Source organism: Amblyomma mixtum, chromosome 10, assembly GCF_055824585.1.
Source record: "Amblyomma mixtum isolate Tamu chromosome 10, ASM5582458v1, whole genome shotgun sequence".
NCBI lineage: Eukaryota > Metazoa > Arthropoda > Arachnida > Ixodida > Ixodidae > Amblyomma > Amblyomma mixtum.
In genome coordinates, this window is record NC_143021.1 from 168,401,995 (window position 1) to 168,417,184 (window position 15,190).

The following is a 15,190-nucleotide window of genomic DNA, read 5'->3' on the forward strand; positions in this document are numbered from 1 at the left end:
CATGGTTGCGGTGCCAGAAGTCATTGTGAGGACAGCGAAGGGAAGCGGTAGGTTCCTGCGGCGAACGAACAATTCCGAGGGAGTAAAGAGTACAGCTGTGTCGGGTGGGTCGGCTGGAGAGATACAGGACAGGGAGACTACAACGGACGAGGAAGCAGGAAGTTCGACATCATGGGAAAGGAGAAGTTTGTCCGGATACTCAGCGGTTTCGGCAGTGGAGTCGTCGGGTAGGACAGAGTGTGACTTCAGCACGGGCGCAGTCGACGACAGCAGAGTGGTCCGACAGAAAGTCCCACCCAAGAATGACGTCATGCGAGCAGGAGGAGAGTACCACAAACTCAATTGCGTAGATGACGTCTTGGATAGCAACTCGTGCAGTGCAAGCGGCGAGCGGCTGAATTTGCTGGGCGTCAGCAGTACGCAGTAAAATACCAGGGAATGGCGTCAGAACTTTCTTGATGCGGCGGCAAAATTTCGCGTCTATAACTGATACGGCTGCTCCGGTGTCTATCAAGGCACACGTCGCAACACCGTCTACTACTACATCAACGACATTGGCGGGGGACGTCAGAGGCCTTGTAAAGTTCGCCGAAGGCGCAGCTCTTGCCTCGTGAACTGCGCTCACTAGTTTTCCGCTTCACTGGGGCTGGCGCGGCGGCGCATCGGAGAGATGGAACGGCGCCGCGGAGAATGGGAGCGGTGCGGCGTTGCAAACTGGTTGTCAGTGGTGAACGCAGATGGTGGCAAACTAGGCTGCATGCGGTACCGCTGCGTGTGAGGTCCGTATGCTGAGTGCGTCATGACGTCAGTAGGCGGATAATAAGAGTGATTGCGGCAGTAGCGAGCGACATGTCCGGCAATGCCACAGGCAAAACAAATGGGCCTGTTGTCCCGAGTGCGCCATGGGCGACCGTAGGGGAGGGGGGCCGACGCCATGTGCGGCAACGATGGTGGGGCGGGAACCCGATATGGCCGGACAGGTCGTGGTGCCAAGGGCGGCGGAGCTGCTGTGGCGTCGGAGAAATTGCCCGTGGTATGAGGAGCCGGGCGGGACAGGACGGCGGCGTAGGTAAGCGGGGCAGCCACTGCCTGCTGGGGGACTGGTGGCACGGCATCCGCGATCTGCAGGGCGTCTGCGACCTGTGCCTGGATGGTCTGCTGAAAGGCCGGTGGAAGTGCTGGTGACGGAGCTGGGGGCGCATGCACGAGCGCGAGTTGACGTGCAACTTCTTCACGGATAAACCGCTTCACCTCTTGCATGAACTGGGGTTCTCCAGCGACCATGGCATCCGCAGATAGTACCTCGGCCTGCCGCATAGGGCGACGAGCGAGGACGCGTTGCTTGCGCAGCTCCTCGTAGCTCTGGCACAAGCTGATGACGGAGGCAACGGTGTCCGGCTGCCTGGCAAGAAGCATCTGAAAGGCGTCCTCGTCGATGCCTTTCATAATGTGCTGGATCTTATCGGCTTCAGTCATCTCAGAATTGACGCGCTTGCACAGGTCTACGACGTCTTCCACGTAGCTGGTGAACGTCTCACCTGGCTGCTGCGACCGCTCACGCAAGCGCTGCTCAGCGCGGAGCTTGCGCACGCCAGGACGGCCAAATACCTCGGCAAAGCTCGTTTTGAAAGCCGACCAGGTGGTTATGTCTGCTTCATGGTTGCGGAACCACAGGTTGGCGACGTCAGCAAGGTAGAAAATAACGTTGTTAAGCTTCATGGTATCGTCCCAGCGGTTGTGCGTGCTGACCCGCTCGTAGGACGCCAGCCAATCTTCGACATCACTCTCACCTGTGCCGCTGAAGACAGCTGGGTCTCGCTGCCGAGGCATGCCAGCGCAGATAACAGGTGCTGGCGGAACCGATGACGGCGGCGGGGATGTGTTTCTCGGCATTTGGGTGGTAACGGTGCCGTTTCTCAGCTCCAGGACGGGATCAGAGTCCACCTCCACCACTTGTAATGGGCTTTTCGGGTACAACGCACAAAGCACAGCTCGACACAAAGCAGAAAGCGCGGAACGGCGTTCACCGACAGGCACTGGTTCCAACGGCACCAACAGGAAGCGCGCGCTCGCGAGAGCAGTCCCGCTGCCGCGCGGGCACTTCTTCTTCATCACAATACAATAAAAGAAGATCTCGATTCATGCTAACGTAGCCTTCTTTCTCCTATAATTAAGCTTAGTATTTTTTAGATTTATGAATTTTGGTAATGTTTATAAAGTAGTGTGAACTGCAAGGTGGACAACTAAGGCCTATAATCTACGAGGAAGAATAGTCAAAATAATGTCAAGAATGTTAGGTGAAAGCTCAGTCATACGGGTAGGATCAGAAACAACATGAGACAGGCTGGAAGTTTAACATGTGCCCAGGAATTCTCTGGATGCCTGGCTTTTTGTTAGGGTGTATTTCATATCGTTCCAATCTGTTGCCGCGAATGTTTGTAGTGTTTGTTCATTCTTCAAAGCTGCCGGCACGCCGCTTTACCGCTTTGTGTGTGATGCAAGACGCTCCCAGATTTAACTCGATTCATCGCATCCAGGCGGAGCCGATTCTGTGTTGCTCCAGTGTGCTCTAGCAACTTTCCAAGCTTTATCTCGTAAACTGGCACATGAAACTTTTGTGCGAAGTAGGCTAGAGTATGCATCTGGAGTCCTCATCAGTCCTACCTAATTAACATGCTTGAAGCCGTCCAGAACCGCGCAGCACGCTTCATATCGTCAACATACGTCTTTCATTCCAGCGTAAGCTCCATTAAATCATCACTTGACCTCACTTCCTTAGCTCTCAGACGAAAAGTTGCGCGCCTCAGTTTCTTCCATAAGTTATACTTCAATTTCCCTTATCTCTGTGGTTCCCTCATATCTCCTCCCTTTCGTACATCGCGCCGCCTTTTTAATTCAAATAGCGTCCAACGACTTCATGGCTCCACCAATGCTTTCAACAAGTCCTTCTTTCCGACCGCAATTGAAGAATGAAACCTTCTGCCCGACTCACTAACAAATGTGCACGATGCGACAAGGTTTAAGGCGATGTTGTTAGATAACCTGGGTTGACATGTCTTTTTCTTTGTATTGAGTTTTGCTGCCCTAACCTCTCGCCGACGTGTGTTGTGCTTGTGGCCTAAAGACATTTTTTTACCTGCACCGTTCTAACTATCGCGTTCTTTGCTTCTCTTTATGTTCCTATATTGCGTTGTTATATTTTTGTGACCTTTGTTGTTTAAATCAACCTTGTATACGCTCCCCCCTTATGTAATACCCCGACAGGGGCCTTTAAGGGGCAATAAATGATGATAATGATGAAGTTCGCTATGAGCTTTAAAAAGAGCATGGCCGAGAGCAGCCGGCATTCTGTTCGACAACCACCGAGCACGCTTGTTGCTACGCCGCCGCCGAATGATTCAGTTCCTTGCGGGCGCAAGTCAGACCAAATAAAGAGTTCCGTTTAGAGGCCATTCTCGATGTTTTCTTGCCCTCCTGTCGGCAGGCACCACTACGTGACACCTGGTAGAGGTGCTGACCTGCTATCCAGTTGTGCCCCTCACGATGGAACCTGGTGCACAGCCACCGCCCGTCGTGCTTCGCCTGCCCCGTGAGCCACCGACTTTCCGTGGAGAACCACAGGAGGATGTAGAAGACTGGGACGACAGCGCTAAGCTTCGAAACGTTTAATTTGAATTGGACGGCCTTGCCAGAATGCGATTTGAAAACCGCGAGTCTTGCCTCGCGGCCTTTACTCATTAGCTGGTACGTTCACTAGCGTCGTACGTAATGAAAGAGCGAAGGTCCTGCTGCAGTCAAGAGTTCAACGCCCGTGACTGCGTATGTGGAAGATATGAAGCACCTTTTCAGGCCCCGACATGACTGAAGCAAAGAAGCGCTACTTCCTGAAGCGTGGCGTGAAGGAGCAACTCTTCGCCGGCCTGATCCGGGGTCCTCCAACAACCGGAGCCGAGATTGTAGCTGAAGCTTCTACCATCGAAAAGACCCTTGACGCCCGTACCCGTCACGACAACCTGCCACTTGAAGTGCTGTCGGCAAGCCTCCCAGAAGATACCCCTGCAAGCGGGGATTCAATTCAATTAAATTTATTTCTTTCCATGGAAAGAGGAGCTGAGGCAAAAGGTTGACTTGCCTGACGAGGGCCTCAGCACCCATACACAGTTGGCAATGCAGTGGCAAAAAATAAAACATTTTAGGAAAGGTTTTAGGAACCAGTTTCCCTTGCTTTCGGAAGTGGTACGTTGTGGAAGAATTGTCAGGAATGGAAGCGTATAGTCGGTTTTTGTGAATATATTGAAATAGTCGGAAGAAGTATATCTGATCTGCCTTCAGAATGCTGTGTTTGATGAATAGTGGCATTGATGGGAGGTTTCGTGGTCGGCCGTGATATCCTTCAATTGCTCTCAGTGCTTTTTTGTATTATAATTAATTTTTCGTAATTACCGGAAGTTGTAGTACCCCAGACGAGAATGAAGTAACAGATTTTAGAGTAATAAAGTGCATAATATATAGATATCGTTAGCCACGTAGGTATGATGCCAGCCAGTCGGCAAAGGCAGCCAACTGTTCTGCTGAGACTGGAAGAAAGTTTCAAAATATGTGTATTCCAGGACTGTGTCTCACTAAACCAAACACCAAAAAATTTGTGACTGGAAACTCTGTCAATCGCAGTGTCAGCATAATAAATATTAAGCGGATGCCGCTCTATGGTTTTAATAGGCCTGAAAATTATGTAGTGAGTCTTCGAAAGATTTAATGATAGTCTGTTTGCCTGCAACCAAGATTGAAGTTAATTTAGGCATGCATTTGCCTTGCCTTCCAGTGTGCACAGAGCTCTATCACTGAAAAAAATGTTTGTCATCAGCATACATTACCATGTCTGTTGAATCTGGTATATTACATATATCATTAAAGGGGTTGTGAAAAGAAAATGAAGCTGCGCGGTTTTAATTTTTACTGCTTCCATAAACATTAGACATGCTAGTTCCGAAATATTTTGGCTCAATATTGAGTCTGCATTTAATAAAGCCCGTTCGAAATCGCTGCCTTTTTGCGTTCATGAAACGGCCATGCGCCGCCGTCGGCCGGCGCACGCACTACTCGGCTACGTCATTTTAAGATCTTCAGAAACGTATAGAGATATCTTCAACTTTCGTTTGCCCTAAAATAATAGCTTTGTGAAAAATTCAGAAAGTGAAACAAGGTTATCCAATTATTCGCACGCGCGCAATTGGACTCCGTTAAGCGGCAGCGCGTGGTCATACATCAATCACTGACCTGGGACCAGTTTCGGTTTCGGTTCTGCTTCTCCATCCTCCTTGGCTTCAGTATCAGCGGCTCGATATAGCCTTGCTTACGTGAACCTATCTAGGTGGGGTTCCTTGACAGCGGTGGTTTGAGTCAGAGAATCGAGCTGAGCAAGGTCAGCCCATCTCGACGACTCTCTGTTTACATGAACTCGATAAGAACAAGTAAGCTATCGCGGCGCGCATCGGCTCCGCGCTTCTGTTCTTTGCTGCAGAAAAATATATTCCAGAAGCGTGAAGAGGGTTAGGCACAATCTGCAGATGAGGCTGCGAGTCAACCCACCCCTTGCGATAGAGATGAAGACTCGAGTCCACGACCGGGTTCGGAGGTTCACGGTCGGGGCTCCCGCAGGCAGAGGTGTCGCGGGCTCTCGGCATGACTGCTACTTGCCGGGCGCGCGACGTGCCTTTGCGAATGGCGTAACAACGACTGACAGCAGCTAGCCGCCTGCGCCCAACCGATGTCAATGACAGGCCGCACGCGGCGCGTCGCACTGACAAGGGGCAGAATGCGAGCGCGCAGAGCGCCAGCGTTATAATGACGTGGGGGCGCGTTTCTCAGGGCCGGCCTGTCAGCCTGGATGCCGGCCGCCGGCGTCAGAAAAACACGCTAGTATTATTTGTTCATGCCCTTGGATAGATGAATGCCAAAAATGAATCATTTTTGAGGATCGTTGGCTGATGCCGAGTTGCTGGCAGTATTTAATTCGGCGATACAAGCAAATTTCATCCCATGACCGCTTTATTTGCTGCCTGGTCGCCGCTCACATAGCTGGCATTTGCTAGCTCCGCTGTTGAAGGCGTCGCGGAAATCGAGCATATCTTTATTTTATTACGGGACAGGTTCACAGTTAAAGGGGTGACGAGAGTAGTATCTTTTACAGCGCTGACCAGTTCCGAAGCTCCCTCAGCTGCGGTATCGATAGTATCGATGCGAAAAGGTAGGCTTAGCGACGACCAGGGCCGCCGGCGAGCTTCGCAGTTCATCGCCCGGCGCGCCCGCAGGCGGCGTCGTTGCCGAAAGCTCGGCATGCTGCCACTGCTCGAATATAACAGGCAGCCTTTCTGATAGCATGGCTGTTTTGTCTTTTCTGGTGCGAATGTGAAATACATCGATCCTGCAGGCCGGCCGGCAAGCCTGGATCCCGTCCGCTGGCGTCATAAAAATGAGCTAAAGATTTTTCTTCACGTAAATAATAAACCGTGGGAGCAAGAAGTGTGGAAAATAGATCATTTTTGAGGATCGTTGAACAATTCCGAGTGTCTGGTAGAAGCAGCAACTGTAATACGAGCAAATTTCTTGCCACAACCGCCGCTCAGCTGCCGCTGCCCGGCCGTTGCGGTCCGGCTTGCGCGCCTGGCGTCCGCTAGCTCCGCTGCCGAGCGCACCGCAATAATGACCATATTTTTTGTTCTGGGACGATGCTGTTGACAGTAAAGCGATGCCAAAAGCAGGCATTTTATTATAATCCAGGCTATTTCCGAAGCGCTGTCCACCGCGGCTTCGATGCGAAACAGGCCTAGCGGCGACCAGGGCAGCAAGAGAGCAGTGCAGTTCGTCGCCCGGCGCGCCCGCGTCCAGCGCCGTTGCCGAAAGCGCGCTACGTGGGCAGGCGTGCTTTGTCGCCGCCCGAGTACAACCGGCAGTCTTTCTGATAACATCGCTATTTTGTCTTTTCTGGTGGGAACTTCAGTAGCCAAGCAGCGCGCAGGCGCTGGTGTGCGGTGGCAAAGTGTTACACCGGATGTGGGCCGGGCATGAATCTAGTGGCGCAAAGATGCTTGCCGCTCCGTGTCCCTGCTTGCAGTCGTCAAGCGGCGACTGGTGCGGCGCGCGGGCCAAGTTTTCGCACATGCGTCAGCTTGACAGCTAGCAGACTCCATTCTGAGCAGACGACGGTGCCACATTCGAGTCAGTATACATGCTGTGACCTCGGTCATCTATGGCTCAACAGGCCTCGCTAAGCCGCCATGTTGTGTTGACGACAAAAGCCGCTGATTGGCTTCTTAAGATGACGTTTGCTGTGAGTTGAGGGGGACGCGCGCTGGGAAACCGAAATTTAGTTTTTTTTGCTATTCAGTCAACCCAGACGATGAAACGAACCAAGGTATACTATAGAATAAAGTGTCAGAATTCCAAATACACACGTAGTTCAAAATTTTCGGAAAACATTTCACGACCCCTTTAATGAACAAGGAAGGGGAAAACCTCAGGTTGCTTGAGCCGACGTTTCGACAAAGGGACTTGTATTCGTCTGGGCAAAGCGTTCATCATTGGCAGGGATTAAATAGGGCCTTCGCTCCGAGGAGGAAGGCCCCGGGGGTGGAGAAGGAAAGAGGTGTGAGAGGGGATGCGTGTGAGGAAGGGGAGGGAGGTGAATCTTGATTCGTTAAGCTGCAATAGTGGAAAAACTTATATCCCGGGGGTGTGTAATGAACAAAGGCTTTGAAGGGGCTGCGACGGAGGGAGGCCCTGGGTGCACCTGTAAAACTCAGATAAGAGGATTAGTCAGCGTGGCACAGGGAAAGGAGAACAAGGGAAACAAAACAGGCTGGTACTTGAGACAGAAAAGGAAAATAGCGCTGCAAAAAGACCTACACAAGAAAGACTGACACAGGACTTGCGCTAACTTCATCTGATTTTATTTACTGCAAAGCCAGCAAATATATAGAAAATTCAAGGCATGCGCAATAGAAACACCGGTACAACAGCATCAACAAAACCGTTGAAGATATGCTATCTCAGTCTTGAAAAGGCGGACCGAGGTATCACTCACGCAATCTAATCCCCTCTTCCTAATTTGGAATGCTTCCAAAAGCTCCCGCGCCTTCGTATCTCCACTCCTGCCCAGAATCTTTATCTCCCGAAGCAGTGGCTCACACTTCTTGCATTGCTGGCATCTTTTTTACCCGGCCCATGTTCTGCCGCACGATTACACACGAAGCACTCAGCGCAGTGCTGCGAAAGATGTGCACCTCCTAGATTTGTTAGCGATCGTGCGTGCGAGACCAACCGATAGGCAAGTTGATCGGTTGGTTTCGGCGGGGTTCCCATGCATGGTTATCACAGCAGTTGCTGAAGCCCTCCGAAGAAAAATCAATTGTACGATGTGTCAGAAGCCGTCTGAGCCGAACAAACAGTCCGTGAGACCTGAAGTGGTGCCTTATATGCACAGGGTCGAGCACAATGTGAAGAAGGTGGCAAAGCGACATGGCGTGCTGGTCGTGTTTTCTGCCCCACGAAAGCATGGCCAGCTATGCGCGCGCATTGGGAGCGATAAAAAGAGCTCCTGCAACAAAAAGCATGGCAAGCAGTACGTGAAGTGCTGCACAGGTGTGGTGTATGAAATACCACTGACCTGCGGAAAAGCCTATGTGGGCCAAACGGGGCGGTGCGTTAATGACCGCGCGGCTGAGCACGCACGATCACTAACAAATCTAGGAGGTGCACATCTTTCGCAGCACTGCTCTGAATGCTTCGTGTGTAATCGTGCGGCAGAACATGGGCCGGGGCAAAAAAGATGCCAGCAATGCAAGAAGTCTGAGCCCTGGCTTCGGGAGATAAAGATTCTGGGCAGGAGTGGGGATACGAAGGCGCGGGAGATTTTGGAAGCATTCCACATTAGGAAGAGGGGATTAGATTGCGTGAGTGATACCTCGGTCCGCCTTTTCAAGACTGAGATAGCATATCTTGAACGGTTTTGTTGATGCTGTTGTACCGGTGTTTCTATTGCACATGCCTTGAATTTTCTATATATTTGGTGGCTTTGCAGTAAATAAAATCAGATGAAGTTAGCGCAAGTCCTGTGTCAGTCTTTCTTGTGTACGTCTTTTTGCAGCGCTATTTTCCTTTTCTGTCTCAAATACTGCACTATCTAGCCCAAATTAAACCATAGGCTGGTACTGGAAGGAGAAAGAAAGGGGGGCCATTTCCAAGGAAGGACAAGGGGGGGGGGGGGGAATGGTTCGAGTTCAGAGAAAGCCAAAAGGTGGGGGCGGAGGGGGTAACAGTAATGTCTATGGTTTCCGAGAACTGATAGTAGGGGATTAGTAGAAAAGAAAAAAAAAGTGAACAAAGGGAGAGGGTGAGAAGGCCGGAAATGTGGTGGAAGATATGACGTGGGAAGGGTGCAAAGAGCGATTATGTACGTATGCGAGGTTCTAGGAAATGGTCTGGCCACGTGCAAGACATTAGTTAATTTAAAATTATGCTAACCCTGGAATGTACCTGAGAGAGTCCAGGTTTCCTCTGGACATGTTAATCCCTGTTGGTTGCAGTGTTTTAAATTTGTGGATTAGGAATGCTTCTCTGTATTTTCTGTCCCTTGTCATTATAGGAAACTAGATTCAGATCCCACTTCAGTGTTCTGCAAATTGATTCTGAACAAACTGGCAAACTTACTATCAAGGGAACTAATCACGCAGTCCGACTACCACTTCTTAAATCCGCTAAACAAACAGGCAGGACGCTCTTACTTACTTCCCAAAATCCATAAGGTTTCTGCAGAAGACTTGTTTACCGCAGATATCCCCGGCAGACCTATCGTTTCAAACAATAACACGCCCACATAGAACTTATCAATTTTCCAGAACAACTATCTTGCAGATATTCCCACCCACCTCCCTTCCTGTGTCGAGGATTCACCGCACTTTCTCCGCATAATAGAGTCTCTGAATGGCGCTTCCATTATCCCAGCAGATAGAATACTTGTCACACTTGACTTCGCCGCTTTGTACACAAATATTAACATAAATGAAGGTATCGACGCGCTCTCCAAAATTCTATGTCAAAGTCCTCACCCGCACGAAACTGAAGTGTACCTCACGCTACTTGAATTGGTACTAACACTCAACTACTTTGAATTCAATTCTTCTTACTACCTTCAAGTATTTGGAACAAGCATGGGCACTCCCTTCGCACCCACCTACGCGAACATTTTTATGGGGCTACTAGAATCTAAACTTCCAAATTCATTTCTAAAAAAACCACTTATATAGCTGCGTTACATAGACGACATTTTCATGATATGGAAACATGGGGCTGACACCCTGAAGGCATTCGTCACACATTTCAATTCATGCCACTCCAGCATTAAATTCAACTTCAACTCCTCGAAAACGCAAGTCAATTTCCTTGACACCACTGTCCATTTAGAAAATAGCAAGCTCAAAACCACACTTTACAGGTAGCCTACTGACCGACAGCAATACTTAGACTTCACTAGCCATCATCCAAGACACTGCAAACAAGGTATATTCGTAGGACAGGCAACGAGACTAAGAAGAATATGTAGCGACGACGACGACTACCTGAAACACCTCTACTCGCTAAAAAGCACACTAATCACCAGAAATCATCCACAGACAACCCTTAATAATGCGTTCCAACGAGCAACCACATTGAAACGAGATGTAGTTCTTAAAAAACGAACAAAAGCTAACAGTCAACGACCTCCTGCACTTATAACCAAATACTCAAACGGGCTTCCAAACATAAACAATATCCTGTGGAAATACCACCCCATTCTAACTGGTAACGACCGTCTCAAGAAAATATTTCCCGACGCACCAAGGGTAACATACAGACGCAACACAAACCTGAAGGACATCCTGGTGCATGCTAGGCTCGGTAAGAAACCACCACCGACAGTAACTTCATGCTCTCGACCTAGATGCAAGACATGCAAACATTTACAAAGGGATACTACGGTTAAAAGCACGGCAAGCGATTTCAGTTTCGATATAAAGACCAGTTTTGACTGCACATCGTTCAATATTATCTACATGCTCCAGTGCTCCTTCTGCCAGAAACACTATATCGGAGAAACCGGGCAAACAATGAGTGCCAGATTAAATGGGCACCGGGCTGACACAACACGGAATGAACAGAAGGCAGTGTCGACCTATTTCAATCAACGCCATCACAAATTCGACGAACTCAAATTGTTCATTCTTCAGTCAGGCTTCAAATCGACTAGGGACAGAAAATACAGAGAAGCATTCCTAATCCACAAATTTAAAACACTGCAACCAACAGAGATTAACATGTCCAGAGGAAACCTGGAATCTCTCAGGTACATTCCAGGGTTAGCATAATGTTAAATTAACAAATGTCTTGCACGTGGCCAGACCATTTCCTAGAACCTCGCATACGTATATTATCGTTCTTTGCACCCTTCCCACGTCATATATTCCACCACATTTCCGGCCTTCTCACCCTCTCCCTTTGTTCACTTTTTTTTTCTTTTCTCCTAATCCCCTACTATCAGTTCTCGGAAACCATGACATTCCTGTTACCCCCTCGGCCCCCACCTTTTGGCTTTCTCTGAACTCGAGCCATTCCCCCCCCCCCCTGCCTTGTCCTTCCTTGGAAATGCCCCCCCCCCTTTCTTTCTCCTTCCAGTACCAGCCTATTTTGTTTCCCTTGTTCTCATTTCCCTGTGCCACGCTGACTAATCCTCTTATCTGAGTTTTACAGGTGCACCCAGGGCCTCCCCCCCCCCCCCCCCGCGTCGCAGCCTCTTCAAAGCCTTTGTTCATTACACACCCCCTGGATACAAGTTTTTCCGCTATAGCAGCTTAACGAATCAAGATTCACCTCCCTCCCCTTCCTGACATGCATCCCTTCTCACACCTTTTTCCTTCCCCACCCCCGGGGCCTTCCTCCTCGGAGCGAAGGCCCTATTTAATCCCTGCCAATGATGAACGCTTTGCCCAGACGAAGACAAGTCCCCTTGTCGAAACGTTGGCTCAAGCAACCTGAGGTTTTCCCCTCCCTTGTTCATTTTGTGATCGCCAAGGACCATCTACCACACCCTCTCTCTACCATATATCATTAATGTAAGTTATAAATGGGAGCGGCCCTAAGATTGAGCCCTGTGGCACAATGGGGAGCTTCTTTGAATTTTTGGAGTTAATGTGGACATACTGAAAACGGTTATCTAAATAACTAGAAAATAGGGCTGAAAAAATTCCACGCACACCGTAACAGTTTAATTTACGGAGGAGAATAGTGTGATTTACGCAGTCAAAAGATTTTCGGACGTCCAAAAACAAACCAAGCGTGCATTTTCTCGCTTCAGTGTTATCAATAATTGTTTCTTTAATTCTTAGCAGCGCTTTTTCTGTAGACCTGTTCTTCAAAACCCGTACTGCGAATCATTTAAAATGTTATATTTGGCGAATAAATTTTGTAGCCTGCGGTTGATGGCGCCGTCAAATATTTTTAGATAAAATAGGCAGAACAGAGATGGGTCTGTAATTAGTAATTTCGTTTCTGTCGCCACCTTTGTAAATTGGACAGACTCTAGCAACCTTTAGGTCGTCCGGTTGTGAACATGAGATTTCTGACATGGGCTAGAACTTCTGATACGGACGCGGACACATAGTTTAAGGGGATAGGTTGTATGTCATCGTATCCAGCTGATACGTTGTTTTTGATTTCATGCATTAAAATGGTCACCTCATGAGGCGTCGTTGGGGTAAGCGTTAACGAATTCGATGTGGGCGTTATGAGGTTTTGATATGTGGTATATTAGGCAGGTTCATCAACAACAGAATCGGCTACATTCACAAAAAACTCATTCATAGCTGTTCTATAAGTCGAAACCAGTAAGTTTTCCTTCGGGCGTGATTATTTTGTCAAAACTACACGGCACGTTGTTCACGAGAAAGTAGCCGAGTTCTTTCCAGACATTCTGTAATTATCGCGTATTTTGGAGAAACGGTGGACATAGTAATTGGTTTTGGTGTATTTGAGGTCGCTGTTTGATTTCTTTCTGAAAGCCTTTAATTTATTAAAATATGACGTGTTTGGACAAATTCGTGATAAATTTTATTTTTCTTGCGGATGCGTTCTTAGAGGGATTTGGCCATCCAGGGTTTCCTAAATTTCTTGGGACTTTTTTTTCACAAAGGGGGAAGGCTTCATTATAGCATTTTAGAAAGCTCTTGATAAATACAGCATAAAGCTTATTTACATCCTCAATTTCGTATATGTCGTCCCAGTACTGATTGTATATTAGTGCTTTAAATTTAGCTAGTGACGTCATGACTTTCTCTACATCTGTAACCTACTCTATTAGTAGAATGTGTGTTTCGTTTAACAGGGAGGAAACAGAATACGGGTAAATGATCGCTACTGGGTACGCCAGACAAAGGTTCTGAAGGCATCTGGATAGTAATACAAAAGTCCAGTAATGTGGCTGTCTTAGTAGTCAGTCTAGTAGGCAGTGTTATGTGGTTACAATATGCATAGGAAAAAACAATGCTGTTGAATTCACACGTGCTACAGTCGTCGCAGAGCGGAGTAAGTTGATGTCCACATCGCCCATGACCACAAACGGAATTTCGTGGAAATGAGGTGTTCGAACAAACTTTCTAAAAATTGGAAATAATGTGACTTGTCGCCGACCGGCGGCCGATACATGACAACTATAACATTTGATAAAACCACAGACAAAGATTCAACATAAGGGGTACGACCGAAAAGTCGTGTAATAGTGTATAACAATCTTTCACAAAGATTGCCAGACCACCACCACGTCCATGTTGTCTCGTTATGCCATTACATTTATAACCATTAATATGAGCATATTCGTCCTGAGTGGACAGCCATGTTTCTGTGAACAAAATGGCATCGAACTTTACCTTCAACGATAAAAGCAATGCATCAATATGATCACTTTTGCCACTCATACTACGAACGTTCAGATGCATAGCCGAAAATAGATTAGAGTTGGTTCTAAACCGGGACTTAAATTTATCGTAGTCGTAATAAGCACATGCTCCCGAAGGATCCATGGCAAAACTGTAAGAGCAAAAAGTTTAGGTCATCTTCTTCAAGTAATCGCGGTCAATGATCCTCAAGACGTCAGTTGTTTCGTTCTGCCTGGAAAAAATTTTCCTCCTTGAGTCCAAACAAACTTCCATTTAACTTCCTTCTTACATGTGATAGCGGCTCCGAGCAACTGTTTGTTGGCCGGCGTTAAATGCTCGTTCAGGTAGATAGTATTCGTCCCCGTTTGCCCGATTGTCTCGCTGGACAGCTTCTCTTTTCGTGCTTTGGAGACAAAAACATTTCGCTTATCTCGCCGAAGGAAGCGAACGATAATATTCTGCTCGTCAGGCTTTTCAGTGGGATAACCTGCGAGATCTAATACGCGAAATTGTTCGCAAAAAACTTCGCCGACTGCTGCCATCCCCAGCACAGCCGCGCAGGAGACTCAGGTGGCGTCGCTCACGGACATTATAGGTGAAGAAGTACATCATGTACTTGGCTCCTCGTCGACAGCGACACCAACGGAAGCTACAGCCATGACCTACGCCACAGCACAATGCAGTCCTCCGCCTCGACGAGAACCCCCAAGCCCTCTTCGACGGGCACCAGCTCTACAAGAACGACGGCTCCTAGCTCCCACAAGCCCACATTACGAACGACGCAACAGCTTTAGGAAATGCTACTAGTGGAGGACTCCCGACAACCACCCACTGTGTTTCCACTGTGGCCACGTCGGGCACATACTTCGCCACTGCCCGTACAAGTTTATCGGCCTGCGAGGTTTCGCCATCGACGCCCCACGACCGCTCCCCGGCCAGCGACCACGGGGAATCGGCGACTACCTGCGCTGAGGGGAGTACTATCGTGCGCAAAAGTGGAGAGACCACGGCTTCGACGGCAGGAGCAGCTGCGGGGCCGCACCACGGCGCTGTTATCTCGCGCTGCGCGCTCGCTGCGAGATTGCCTCGCGTGACGCAAAACTTTTCCCTCGCTCTAGGGCTGGTGCTTATCATGACTGACAAACTTCTAGTGCGTCGTTCGGCTCTTCTGCTGGCGCTTTAGTGAAGCAAGCGGGCGGTGACGTTGCGTCCACTCACTTCACTCT

The 15,190-nt window shown here is 48.8% G+C and overlaps 2 protein-coding genes across 7 annotated transcripts in view; one reads left to right on the plus strand and one right to left on the minus strand.

The window, feature by feature from the left end:
- The window catches only part of LOC149327683 (V-type proton ATPase 116 kDa subunit a 1-like), a 633,463-nt gene that overhangs the window by 301,042 nt on the left and 317,231 nt on the right, over positions 1-15,190 (plus strand). The window lies entirely within an intron of this gene.
- LOC149327684 (uncharacterized) lies at positions 625-2,174 on the minus strand. The gene has a single exon (XM_089563479.1). The coding sequence runs from the start codon at positions 2,110-2,112 to the stop codon at positions 625-627; it is 1,488 nt and encodes a 495-aa protein (XP_089419605.1). The 5' UTR covers positions 2,113-2,174.

Coding starts and splice junctions, on each gene's coding strand:
- LOC149327684 (XM_089563479.1), bottom strand. CDS start 2,112: ATGAAGAAGAAGTGCCCGCGCGGCAGCGGGACTGCTCTCGCGAGCGCG.